Source organism: Heptranchias perlo, chromosome 8, assembly GCF_035084215.1.
Source record: "Heptranchias perlo isolate sHepPer1 chromosome 8, sHepPer1.hap1, whole genome shotgun sequence".
Lineage (NCBI taxonomy): Eukaryota > Metazoa > Chordata > Chondrichthyes > Hexanchiformes > Hexanchidae > Heptranchias > Heptranchias perlo.
In genome coordinates, this window is record NC_090332.1 from 40,941,121 (window position 1) to 40,954,362 (window position 13,242).

Sequence of the window (13,242 nt, forward strand, 5' to 3'; positions counted from 1 at the left end):
ACTACGCTATGTTCTCCGCAGCCTTCAACATGTCATCAATGATGACGAACACCTCGCTATGGCCATCCCCACACCTCCACTACTCGCCTTTAAACAGCCACCCAACCTCAAACAAACCATCGTTCGCAGCAAATTACCCAGCTTTCAGGAGAACAGCGTCCACGACACCACACAACCCTGCCACGGTAACCTCTGCAAGACATGCCAGATCATCGACACAGATACCACCACTACACGAGAGGACACCACCCACCAGGTGCACGGTTCATACTCCTGTGACTCGGCCAACGTTGTCTACCTCATACGTTGCAGGAAAGGATGCCCCAGAGCATGGTACATTGGCGAGACCATGCAGACGCTGCGACAAGAGATGAACGGACACCGCGCAACAATCGCCAAACAGGAGAGTTCTCTCCCTGTCGGGGAACACTTCAGCAGTCATGGACATTCAGCCACCGACCTTCGGGTAAGCATACTCCAAGGCGGCCTTCGAGACACACGACAACGCAAAATCGTCGAGCAGAAATTGATAGCCAAGTTCCGCACCCATGAGGACGGCCTCAACCGGGATCTTGGGTTCATGTCACACTACATGTAACCCCACCAGCGAACAAATGTTATCTGTTTTTAATATAACGGGTCATTGACTGTCTTCCTTCTCTCTCTCTCTCTTTTTTTTGGGGGGGTTTGTATATTCGGTGGCCTTTTAGGTGACACCTCTCTGTCTGCTCACTGTGATTGCCTTGGCAACGGGCAGTAATCACCAGGCATTGTTCTGTGATTTACAAATGCGAAGGATTCGAAAATTTCATTTCCACACCGTTCACCTGAGGAAGGAGGAAGCCTCCGAAAGCTTGTGAAATTTAAAATAAATTTGTTGGACTATAACTTGGTGTTGTAAAATTGTTTACAATTCTCCAACATTGGTTAACCCAGAAAGCTCATTAAACTTCTTCTTACATTGGTTCCATGTATGTAGGATGTTATTGATGGCATTCACACTGGTGGACACCACCTCCAATTACTGCTCTTCTTGGTGGCCTATGGTAGCCACTGCCAATGAGGGCCCCCCACATCTGCCTCACTTCCTCTGGGGAAAATGTCAATGATCTCCTGCTTTCCTTACAGACACTGCTTTTTTGAACAAGCTTGCTGTGTTCCAAATTGGCCAACCATGATACCTATCCCTTTAAGGCCTTTAAGTCCCGCAGCAGTATTCAGTTTCCACCTACCAACAGGCAAATTCTCCATCACAGGCTTCCTCCATGCCTGGAGCACGCCCATATCATTTAAATAACACTGATGCCAGAAATATGGTTAGCTGGGTAAAATTCTGATACAATTCAATTTCAAGTTGGGCTTATACCTGATTAGAAAACCCTAGACTGTTTCTTTTCATCATCCTCTTAAATCCCCCCAAAAACAACAACTTGTATTTATAAAGCACCTTTAACGTAGGAAACTGTCTCAAGGTGCTTCACAGGAGTGTAATCAGACAAAAATTGACACCAAACCAAAGAAGGAGATATTAGGAGGGGTGACTAAAAGCTTGACCAGAGTTATACGTTTTAAGGAGGAAAGAGAGAGGTGAAGAGGCAGAGAGGTTGAGGGAGAGAATTCCAGAGCCTAGGGCAATGTCATGGAGGTGAATGCTGGCAGTCTTTGTGATGGAGAGAATAAGGGGTTGGTAGCTCAACTCTGGGTCAAATTAGACAATGAGAGTGTGAACAGTCTGGTTCAGTATCAGACAATGGCCAGGGAGAGGGATGAAATCAGTTGCATGGGCACAGAGTTTGTGTGGACCAAAGACAATGGCTTTAGTCTTCCCAATGTATCACTGGAGGAAATTGTGACTCAAGGAAGAAGAGTGTGAAATATTGGATGGGATAAACTTAGTGAGAGAGGAAGTATTAAGGGGATTAGCATCTTTGAAAGTAGATAAATCACCAGGCCCGGATGAAATGTATCCCAGGCTGTTAAAAGAAGCAAGGGAGGAAATAGCGGAGGCTCTGACCATCATTTTCTGTGGGCAAGCATCTGTCAATATTACTTTCTAATTGACCTCTCTAAGGTAAGTGAATATTACCAAGGAAGACTTTTATACCTATTTCCCCTCCTTCTCCATGAGGACCAGTAACCACCATCCTACCACCCGAATGGTATAGTAACACACTGAACCACAATTCCAGTACATGATACAAAATTTATCACATTATATGTGACAGCATCACAACTGGATTACATTGTCACCATTGCTTAAGAGACAAAAATGTAAAAACAGCTGTTGATGTTCCTTATAGCACATTAGACATCTGTATAGTTTACTCAGCCTTCAGTCAGTATTTGTTTTGGCATGGAATGGAGGGGTGATCTCTGCCTGTACAGATTAATTAAAAATGCATCTCCAGCTACCTAGAATTATAACATTTCTGGAAAGGTTGTATCTGGACCCATAGAATAAAATGTTTCTGGAAAAGAAATATAGTACATATGAAAGAGGGTATTATGGTTCAGGTTTTAAAACACTTGGGGGAGGATTCGACTTTCATCCAAAATGCAGGTATTGGGAAGTCACTGTAATATAACTTTAATCCTATGTGAAGCCAAGTTAAAAAAATTCCCCAATGATCTCATTTAACTTCAAAATTTAACCAGTGAGCGAGCAGAGTATTGTGCATTTCACAGCCAACATTGTAATATGGTTTGCCAGCTGCAGACTGTAGTATAACAGCACCTACTAGACTAAAATTATGTTTGTTTCCATCTCATTAATCAAGTAAAATAGAACAGGATTCTGATGACATCACCTGAGGTTTTCTGTCTGAGTAACTGTCTTGGAACAGCAATTGCAATATATTTATTTAAATTTTAACCTATTGGGAGAAGGGGTTCAGCTCTCAAATTTTGAGGCAACTGCAGCCTCAAATGCTTCATCTACAATCACCACACAGATAAAAGTATGTTTCATTCAAGTCTGCTTCAATTTATAGTGTTTTTGATGTCAAATTTATCTTTTGCTTTCAGGAGGTTGTCTTAGAACATGTTTTTGGATACAGAGGCTTTGACTGTCGCAACAATCTTCATTATCTCAATGATGGGACTGATATTGTTTTTCACACAGCTGCTGCTGGCATTGTTCAGAATCTGTCATCAGGTAATGAGTGTGTGACTGTTCAGCTCAGTTAATGAATGTAGAATTCTGATAACATCTTTGCAATACCTTATAAAAAGGTATTGCATAATGTGCGTAATATTTGGTCTTAGACTTCTTATTTTAAGTGCTTCCAATAAAGACTTAGTTGGCAATTTTATCTGCATCTCCTTTCAATAAATTACATAAAAACCTATAGTTTCTACAATACTTAGTATGTCTTTTGGTAAATTAACTAATCCCCCAAAATGATGTGTGACATATTGAATTCCCAGTCACAATGTTAAATGAAACATATCTGCATCAATAAATAGTCGCATCTCATCACTGGGTTTGTGAGTCTGATTCAGAATGGGGACCTATCCTCAAACATCTCTAACTAGGAGGTGGAGTTTCCTTCTAGACTGGAATTTCTGATAACTCTCCCGTGGATGAAACCCTTGGCGGGCAATATCCATAGCACCAGCACATCCGAAACCTTTTTAATAAATATCCTCTTACGATGCCATTTATCATAGCAAACAAGTTCATTGGGGTTTAACTGCAGCAGATTTTTTAAAAGTCATAATGATGAAATTCTTCATTTACTTCATCCAAAACATGCAGCTATGTTTAAAAAAAAACAAAGATTGTAACCATTGTAGTGAACACACTCCACTTGCAAAACTATTTACAGGTTACAAGAATTAAGGGATAGTCTGCTTTAGTGTAATATTTGCAACTGCCTTTTCATTTTGAAAATTAATTAAATTCTTATCAACTGCACTGATTTGATTAGAAGATTGAAGATTACAGTTACAAAAACTTTTTCTCCAACTAAGGTAATCAAGAATCAATGGTTTCAACCTATAACGATTGATACAAACCGATTTAACACAATTTAAAACTCAGTCCAAATGTAATCCTAATAGTTTGAAAACATTGAGGATGAAATTGGATCTCATTGTGCCCATTTTCAGGTCCAATTTACTTAGCCAACCTCCCACGCCCAAACAAGTACAAAAAGACGTCCAACACCATTTTGGTTCGAGAGCTGTAGAAATGTCCCTGGCGACACCTAAAACAGGCGTTATCGTAGAACCATAGAATCATAGAAAGATTACAGCACAGAAGGAGGCCGTTCGGCCCATCGAGTCCATGCCGGCTCTATGCAAGAGCAATCCAGCTAGTCCCACTCCCCCCATGTGCCCTGCAATTTTTTTCCTTTTAAGTATTTATCCAGTTCCCTTTTGAAAGCCACGATTGAATCTACCTCCACCATCACCCCTGGCAGTGCATTCCAGATCCTAACCATTCGCTGCGTAAAAAGATTTTTCCTCATGTCACCTTTGATTCTTTTGCCAATCACCTTAAATCTATGTCCACTGGTTCTTGACCCTTCCGCCAATGGGAACAGTTTCTCTCTATTTATTCTGTCTAGACCCTTCATGATTTTAAATACCTCTACCACATCTCCTCTCAACCTTCTCTGTTCCAAGGAGAACAACCTTAGCTTCTCCAGTCTATCCACGTAACTCAACCTGCCTGTTAAGTCACTTGAATATAGTAATGACGGGCCTAAAGCCTGTTTTAGGACACCAACCAGAAATTGGTTTTCCCCTGAACATAGCAAATATTAGGCCTGCTACATCCAGGTTTACCAGGTCCACATGCTGCTTAAAGGGTCCGCCAGAGGCTGCCACCAAAAAGATATGTTTTTTTAAAAATACTTACCTTAAGATGGAGGCAGGAGAAGAGTGAGTGCTCCTCCTAGCTCCACATTAAAACTGCGGGTTGTTGACGGCCACCGCTTGCCCCCTCATTATTGTCTCTCCCCTCCCCCTCCCCCTCCCCCTCCCCCCCATTCCAGACTTACCTTTGACTCTCGGCCGGTGTCCTAGCCGGCTGATCTTGCTCTCCCCCACAGCGAGCTGTCTCTGTGGCTGCGACTGGCGCTCGTAGATCGCTGTTACTATTCTAATGAGGCCGGTGGACCAATTAGCCGTGGGAGAGGAGCGGGCTTGCTCAAAACATGTGGAAGCATGCTTCCAGTATGCAAATTAGGATCCAATGCTGTACGTAGGACCCCAATGCAATTTTGGTGTTCCTCCCGGCCCCACAAAAATCTTCCCACCGTGTCCCCCTCCCTCTGGTTTTGCCTCCCTCTCCTTTAAGATCCCACTTCCCTTCAGCACTGTGGAGGAGCTGCTGGATTTCCTGCCCCAGATCAGTGAGCTGCCTGTCAACACTTGCTGCTCACTGAAATTGTTCTCATGATGCCCAACCATGAAAATTGGTCAAGCCATCCATTGACTCCACTGGGCAGGCAGGTCCTGTTTTTAAATAAAAGATAATCAGTAATTTTGCAAAAATAATTCTGTAGGGTGAAAGTTATCTCCTTTGCATAGATAATAGATAGTTAATATACCAAATTGTTACTTTCTGATATGATAATTTGTTTGAATATAGAAGCACCTTAATCTGTGTGAGTTTATAATGCTGAAATAATGTTGACCTGGTCTTGTAAATAAATCTTTTATTTTGTATTTTTGCATTGTACCTCTTTTTTCTTCTTTTAAAATTAATCTGATCAGGTCTGCAGAGTTTTTATGTGGAGCACACAGATGACATACTCTGCTTAACTGTCAATCAACACCCAAAGTACAAAAATGTTGTGGCAACTGGGCAGATAGGTAAGACAAATTACTATTTCAACACAAAACTACAGAATTATTATTACCTGGCTCAATGCATAATACATTAATAGTCAGTTACAGTTAGACTAACAAATCAATTCTACTGTAATTATCCTAATGTTAATGTTATAGCATGTGATTCATATTTTTGTGGGTATTTATTGTAATTATTGAGAAACCTAGATGAAGGAAATAAACCTATAGTGCAGGACATCACCAAGATTTAAAAGAGTAGAAAAGTATAAAAGATAAATCAAGAGATCAGCCAGGAATTTCCTTAGAGCTGCACCTGCTCCTCCACTGTAACTTTACCAGAAATGCAGCGGAAACCCTATTTACGGGATTTCCACCGCACTTCCGGTACAGTTACGGCGGTGGAGCCGGAGCAGTTCCGAGGAAATTCCCGGCCATAGTGGTTAAGTGGTTCCAAGCTTGGCTTTTAAAAGCTTGTTTGAAGAAAAGAAGATTGAGTGAAGAGCAGTGGAACAGGAAGACAAGAAAGGTTGTTACAGAGAAAATGTTAAGAGTTGTTGAGTATGTTACTGTGGGCGTAACCGTCCAATAGTGAATGGGTGACCAACAGACAGAGGAAGAGTAGGAAGGCAGTGCAGGGGTCCCCTGCGGTCATCTCCCTCCAAAACAGGTATACCGTTTTGGATACTGTTGGCGGAGATGGCTCACCAGGGGAAGGTGGCAGTGGCCAGGTTCATGGCACCGTGGCTGGCTCTGCTGCACAGGAGGGCAGGAAAAAGAGTGGCAGAGCTATAGTGATAGGGGACTCGATTGTAAGGGGAATAGACAGGCGTTTCTGCGGACGCAACCGAGACTCCAGGATGGTATGTTGCCTCCCTGGTGCGAGGGTCAAGGATGTCTCGGAGCGGCTGCAGGACATTCTGGAGGGGGAGGGTGAACAGCCAGTTGTCGTGGTGCATATAGGCACCAACGATATAGGTAAAAAACAGGATGAGGTCCTACAAGCTGAATTTAGGGAGTTAGGAGTTAAACTAAAGAGTAGGACCTCAAAGGTAGTAATCTCAGGATTGCTACCAGTGCCACGGGCTAGTCAGAGTAGGAATGACAGGATAGCTAAGATGAATACGTGGCTTGAGAGATGGTGCAAGAGGGAGGGATTCAAATTCCTGGGCCATTGGAACCGGTTCTGGGGGAGGTGGGACCAGTACAAATTGGACGGTCTGCATCTGGGCAGGACTGGAACCAATGTCCTAGGGGGAGTGTTTGCTAGTGCTGTTGGGGAGGGTTTAAACTAATGTGGCAGGGGGATGGGAACCGATGCAGGAAGTCAGTGGGAAATAAAGTGGTGACAGAAACAAAAGGCAGTAAGGGAGAGTGTACAGAACATGACCGGACAGATGGTCTGAGAAAGCAGGGCAAAGACCAAGGGAAGACTAGATTAAACTGCATTTATTTCAATGCAAGAAGTCTGATGGGCAAGGCAGATGAACTCAGGGCATGGATGGGTACATGGGACTGGGATGTTATAGCTATTACTGAAACATGGCTAAGGGAGGGGCAGGACTGGCAGCTCAATGTTCCAGGGTACAGATGCTATAGGAAAGATAGAGCAGGAGGTAAGAGAGGAGGGGGAGTTGCGTTCTTGATTAGGGAGAACATCACGGCAGTAGTGAGAGGGGATATATCCGAGGGTTCGCCCACTGAGTCCATATGGGTAGAACTGAAAAATAAGAAGGGAGAGATCACTTTGATAGGATTGTACTACAGACCCCCAAATAGTCAACGGGAAATTGAGGAGCAAATATGTAAGGAGATTACAGACAGCTGCAAGAAAAATAGGGTGGTAATAGTAGGGGACTTTAACTTTCCCAACATTGACTGGGACAGCCATAGCATTAGGGGCTTGGATGGAGAGAAATTTGTTGAGTGTATTCAGGAGGAATTTCTCATTCAGTATGTGGATGGCCCGACTAGAGAGGGGGCAAAACTTGACCTCCTCTTGGGAAATAAGGAAGGGCAGGTGACAGAAGTGTTAGTGAGGGATCACTTTGGGACCAGTGATCATAATTCCATTAGTTTTAAGATAGCTATGGAGAAGGATAGGTCTGGCCCAAAAGTTAAAATTCTAAATTGGGGAAAGGCCAATTTTGATGGTATTAGACAGGAACTTTCAGAAGTTGATTGGGAGAGTCTGTTGGCAGGCAAAGGGACGTCTGGTAAGTGGGAGGCTTTCAAAAGTGTGTTAACCAGGGTTCAGTGTAAGCACATTCCTTATAAAGTGAAGGGCAAGGCTGGTAGAAGTAGGGAACCTTGGATGACTCGGGAGATTGAGGCACTAGTCAAAAATAAGAAGGAGGCATATGACATGCATAGGCAGCTGGGATCAAGTGGATCCCTTGAAGAGTATAGAGATTGCCGGAGTAGAGTTAAGAGAGAAATCAGGAGGGCAAAAAGGGGATATGAGATTGCTTTGGCAGATCAGGCAAAGGTGAATCCAAAGAGCTTCTACAAATACATAAAGGGCAAAAGGGTAACTAGGGAGAGAGTAGGGCCTCTTAAGGATCAACAAGGTCATCTATGTGCGGAACCACAAGAGATGGGTGAGATCCTGAATGAATATTTCACATCGGTATTTACGGTTGAGAAAGGCATGGATGTTAGGGAACTTGGGGAAATAAATAGTGATGTCTTGAGGAGTGTACATATTACAGAGAGGGAGGTGCTGGAAGTCTTAATGCGCATCAAGGTAGATAAATCTCCGGGACCTGATGAAATGTATCCCAGGACGTTATGGGAGGTTAGGGAGGAAATTGCGGGTCCCCTAGCAGAGATATTTGAATCATCCACCGCTACAGGTGAGGTGCCTGAAGATTGGAGGGTAGCAAATGTTGTGCCTTTGTTTAAGAAGGGCGGCAGGGAAAAGCCTGGGAACTACAGACCAGTGAGCCTGACATCTGTAGTGGGTAAGTTGTTAGAGGGTATTCTGAGGGACAGAATCTACAGGCATTTGGAGAGGCAGGGACTAATTAGGAACAGTCAGCATGGTTTTGTGAGAGGAAAATCATGTCTCACGAATTTGATTGAGTTTTTTGAAGGGGTAACCAAGAAGATAGATGAGGGCTGTGCAGTAGACGTGGTCTACATGGACTTCAGCAAAGCATTTGACAAGGTACCGCATGGTAGGTTGTTACATAAGGTTAAATCTCATGGGATCCAAGGTGAGGTAGCCAATTGGATACAAAATTGGCTTGACGACAGAAGACAGAGGGTGGTTGTCGAGGGTTGTTTTTCAAACTGGATGCCTGTGTCCAGCGGTGTGCCTCAGGGATCGGTGCTGGGTCCGCTGTTATTTGTTATTTATATTAATGATTTGGATGAGAATTTAGGAGGCATGGTTAGTAAGTTTGCAGATGACACCAAGATTGGTGGCATTGTGGACAGTGAAGAAGGTTATCTAGGATTGCAACGGGATCTTGATAAATTGGGCCAGTGGGCCGATGAATGGCAGATGGAGTTTAATTTAGATAAATGTGAGGTGATGCATTTTGGTAGATCGAATCGGGCCAGGACCTACTCCGTTAATGGTAGGGCGTTGGGGAGAGTTATAGAACAAAGAGATCTAGGAGTACAGATTCATAGCTCCTTGAAAGTGGAGTCACAGGTGGATAGGGTGGTGAAGAAGGCATTCAGCATGCTTGGTTTCATTGGTCAGAACATTGAATGCAGGAGTTGGGATGTCTTGTTGAAGTTGTACAGGGCATTGGTGAGGCCACACTTGGAGTACTGTGTACAGTTCTGGTCACCCTATTATAGAAAGGATATTATTAAACTAGAAAGAGTGCAGAAAAGATTTACTAGGATGCTACCGGGACTTGATGGTTTGACTTACAGGGAGAGGTTAGACAGACTGGGACTTTATTCCCTGGAGAGTAGGAGGTTAAGGGGTGATCTTATAGAAGTCTATAAAATAATGAGGGGCATCGATAAGGTCGATAGTCAAAATCTTTTCCCAAAGGTAGGGGAGTCTATAACGAGGGGGCACAGATTTAAGGTGAGAGGGGAGAGATACAAAAGGATCCAGAGGGGCAATTTTTTCACTCAAAGGGTGGTGAGTGTCTGGAACGAGCTGCCAGAGGCAGTAGTAGAGGCGGGTACAATTTTGTCTTTTAAAAAGCATTTGGACAGTTACATGGGGAAGATGGGTATCGAGGGATATGGGCCAAGTGCAGGCAATTGGGACTAGCTTAGTGGTATAAACTGGGCGACATGGACATGTTGGGCCGAAGGGCCTGTTTCCATGTTGTAACTTCTATGATTCTATGATTCTATGATTCTATAACACATGTTAATTGCTGCTAGCATGCATTTTCTAGAACTGTTAAACCCAACCGTAAGAAGTTAACATTGACTAAAACAACAATAAAAATAACTATAGTGAGCAGATCTGATTAAATAAGCCAGAACAATATTTTCACATTTAAAAATCTCATATTCCCATGTAATATCACAAATATGGTACATTTAGCACATATCTCTTGTCCATCACACTTCTCTGTCATATTTCAAGTATCACCCTTCAAATCGAAGCATAAAGAAACGAAGTATCTCTCCAGGAACACAAAATACCAAAGCCAGAATGTCTGAAGCCTCTTAACTAACCTTTGTATGAACTAAACCACTGCTTACTTAACAGTAATTAGACTTTGTAGCCTTATAGGAGAACAGACCTACACTTTAACAGAAAAATAATGCACAGTGTTTTGCAATTTATAATTCACCTGTCCTTGTAAAACAACACAACATTGTGGTTAGTGTGAGCACCATGGGAAATTTGCGCCTCGCATAACAGAAATAATGGTCAGGATTTTAACTGTGAAAAATGGGTGAGTTGGGGGCGGGGGGGCATTGAAAATTGCAACACTTTCAGACCCGCCTCCAATTCGCCTATTTCCGGTTTTCACCAAGGCAGGATGAGGGGCAGGTGACCAACCCGCTCCCAGGAGGCGGATTGATCACTAAAACCTTTCAAGGAGACTGCAGGCCTCCATTTTTTCAGGTTTTGCGATTGCAACCCCTGGGGGCCAGGATCCCCAGGCCTTCTCCTTCATGTCACATGAGAGGAGGCGAGAAGGCCCAAAACTGCAGGCAAGTGCCTTTCTGGCACTGTTTGTGGGCCTGGAGGAGCTTCCCCCAGACCCAAGAAGTCTACCTGCAGTGACCCACCCCAAACACCGTAACCCTCCCAATGATCGCGGACCCCCCCAAATGATTATGCCCCCCACAAATGATCGCAGACCCCCCCCCAAACGATCGTGACCCTCCCAGAACGATCGCGCACCCCTCCCCCCAACGATCGCGGACTATCACAGTGACCCCCGATCCTAACACCCCCCCCCTCCAGTGACTGACACCCAATCGTCCACCCCTCATAACTCCCAATCTCCCCTCCCGCATGACTGACTCCTCCGATGACTGACCTCCCCCCACCCCACGGTGACTGATTCCCATGCCCCCCAGTGCCCCATTCCCATCAGTGCCCCATGCCCCCCCCACCCTTCCATACAATCTAAGATTTACCTGAAGACTTACCTTTTCATGTCCTCATCCTTGCTCTACTCCCGTCCGACTGAGGCCAGCCTGTCAATCAGGACGACAAACTAACAAAAAAAATAAAAGACCTCCTTATGTCAAAATCTTAAGGACATCTGCGACCACGATTCGACCGCCCCCACAACCTTCCCGACTCTGAGTCAAAATCCTGGCCAATATATCTAGCAGTGTTTTGTCCATCACATTTCAGATGTTGCACATATATATATGCAAATTTCTGCATCACATTACCATCTGGTTGGCTCAAATTTCATATTCCAAAAAAGCAACAAATCAAAATTCTACAGCAATAAGCAGTGAGTATAATTTGTGAATAAAAAAGCAGAAAATGAACTAATCAAATCACTCAAGAATATTCAAAATCCTTTCAGTCATAGCAAGTCAGAACTTTATAACTGAGTGGCGAGGAAAGTCTACCAATAAAAGAAAAGCAGGAACTGAACTAATAAAATCACGAAAAAAATTCAAAGTAAAATTCAACTTCGGCGGGGCACAGAACAGGCAGTAGTGGATCGGCTGCCGTTATACACCCACCCGATTTTCCTTTCTATTGACTTCAGTGGAAAGGAAAATTAGGCAGGGTATATAACAGACGGCCAGTTCGCTACCACTCATTTTGCATCCCCTACAATTCTCAGGATGCCACAGTTTGATTTTGTGCACAGTGGAGAAATCGCAGCATTCTCTCAGTGCAACAACTCAAAGTGTGTCTCTCTTCAGGCTATAGAAGTGATTATGCATTTTTTCCAATTAATTTCAAAACAAGCTGGAGCATGAACCTTAGAACCTATTTTTGAGGTAAGGTTAAACTATCTTCAAGTGCTTGTCTTTTTTACCACAGAGACAGAGGCAGGCTAATTACAGCACTTGTGTAATTTTTTAATTACACTGAGAATTCGAAAACAACAATTCCTTCAGACCAAATTTATTTATACAGCTGTGCTTTCAATGTATCTATCCATCTACAATAGATAAAAAAAACAAATTTATTATTATCCAGAAACCAATAAAAAAAACACTTACTTCACTGACTTTGGGAAGAATTGTTACAAACTTCTTTCCAGATACTTTCACTCAAAGTGCATTACCCCCCCGCTCTTTCACACCGCAGCCCCCGCCTTGGAACAGTGGAACCCTGGAATCCCTTATCAATGTTTAGGTCTGCTTATTTCAGTCATAGATCCTAGAGGTCCAGCACTAGCTACATAGAATTACCGACAATTGTGTTTATTTCAGCTATAAATTCACACGTGTAAAAAATTCACATTTAACTACTTTTTTTTAATCATGCATGGAAATTAACATTTCTTTTTTATCTAATACAAACTCAAACAATGCTGCTTTAGGCTCCATTTACATTACAATTGTAGCACTATGCCAAGCTGTGTTTGAGACCTACTATACCTTCATTTGGGAAGATAATGCAGATAAACAAAAGATAGACAAAGTAATAAGACCATTTGAGAAGTTTTGCCTTCCACATAAGAACAACACATACGAGAGTTATATATTTAATTCCAGACATTAATCTGGCAGAGAATTTATAAAGTCATGCCATGGTGTTAAAGATATTGGTCTATTCATGTGAGTATGGAGCATTTAAGGATTCCCTCATCAGAAATTGCAGTGTTTGAGATTTTAAAAACCAGCATAAGAGAAAAGCTACAAAGTAACCCTGACATGACAGTAGAAAAAAGGCAGTGGATGTGATTCAGGATCTGAAGCCACACAAAGCAAAATGAAGGAAATCACATGACTAAGTGATAAAGGAGAGTCAATTCATGAGGTCACTAAAAAGATGGCATGCCACTAAAGATTGGGCTGGTATAAAAG

General features: G+C 43.0%; 1 protein-coding gene across 1 annotated transcript in view; it reads left to right on the top strand.

Moving 5' to 3' along the window:
- The window catches only part of LOC137324570 (echinoderm microtubule-associated protein-like 6), a 436,862-nt gene that overhangs the window by 362,069 nt on the left and 61,551 nt on the right, over window positions 1-13,242 (top strand). The window contains exons 33-34 of the mRNA XM_067989009.1: window positions 3,025-3,154; window positions 5,725-5,823. Of these exons, the coding sequence (XP_067845110.1) occupies window positions 3,025-3,154; window positions 5,725-5,823 (229 nt within the window). The remainder of the gene's footprint in view (window positions 1-3,024; window positions 3,155-5,724; window positions 5,824-13,242) is intronic.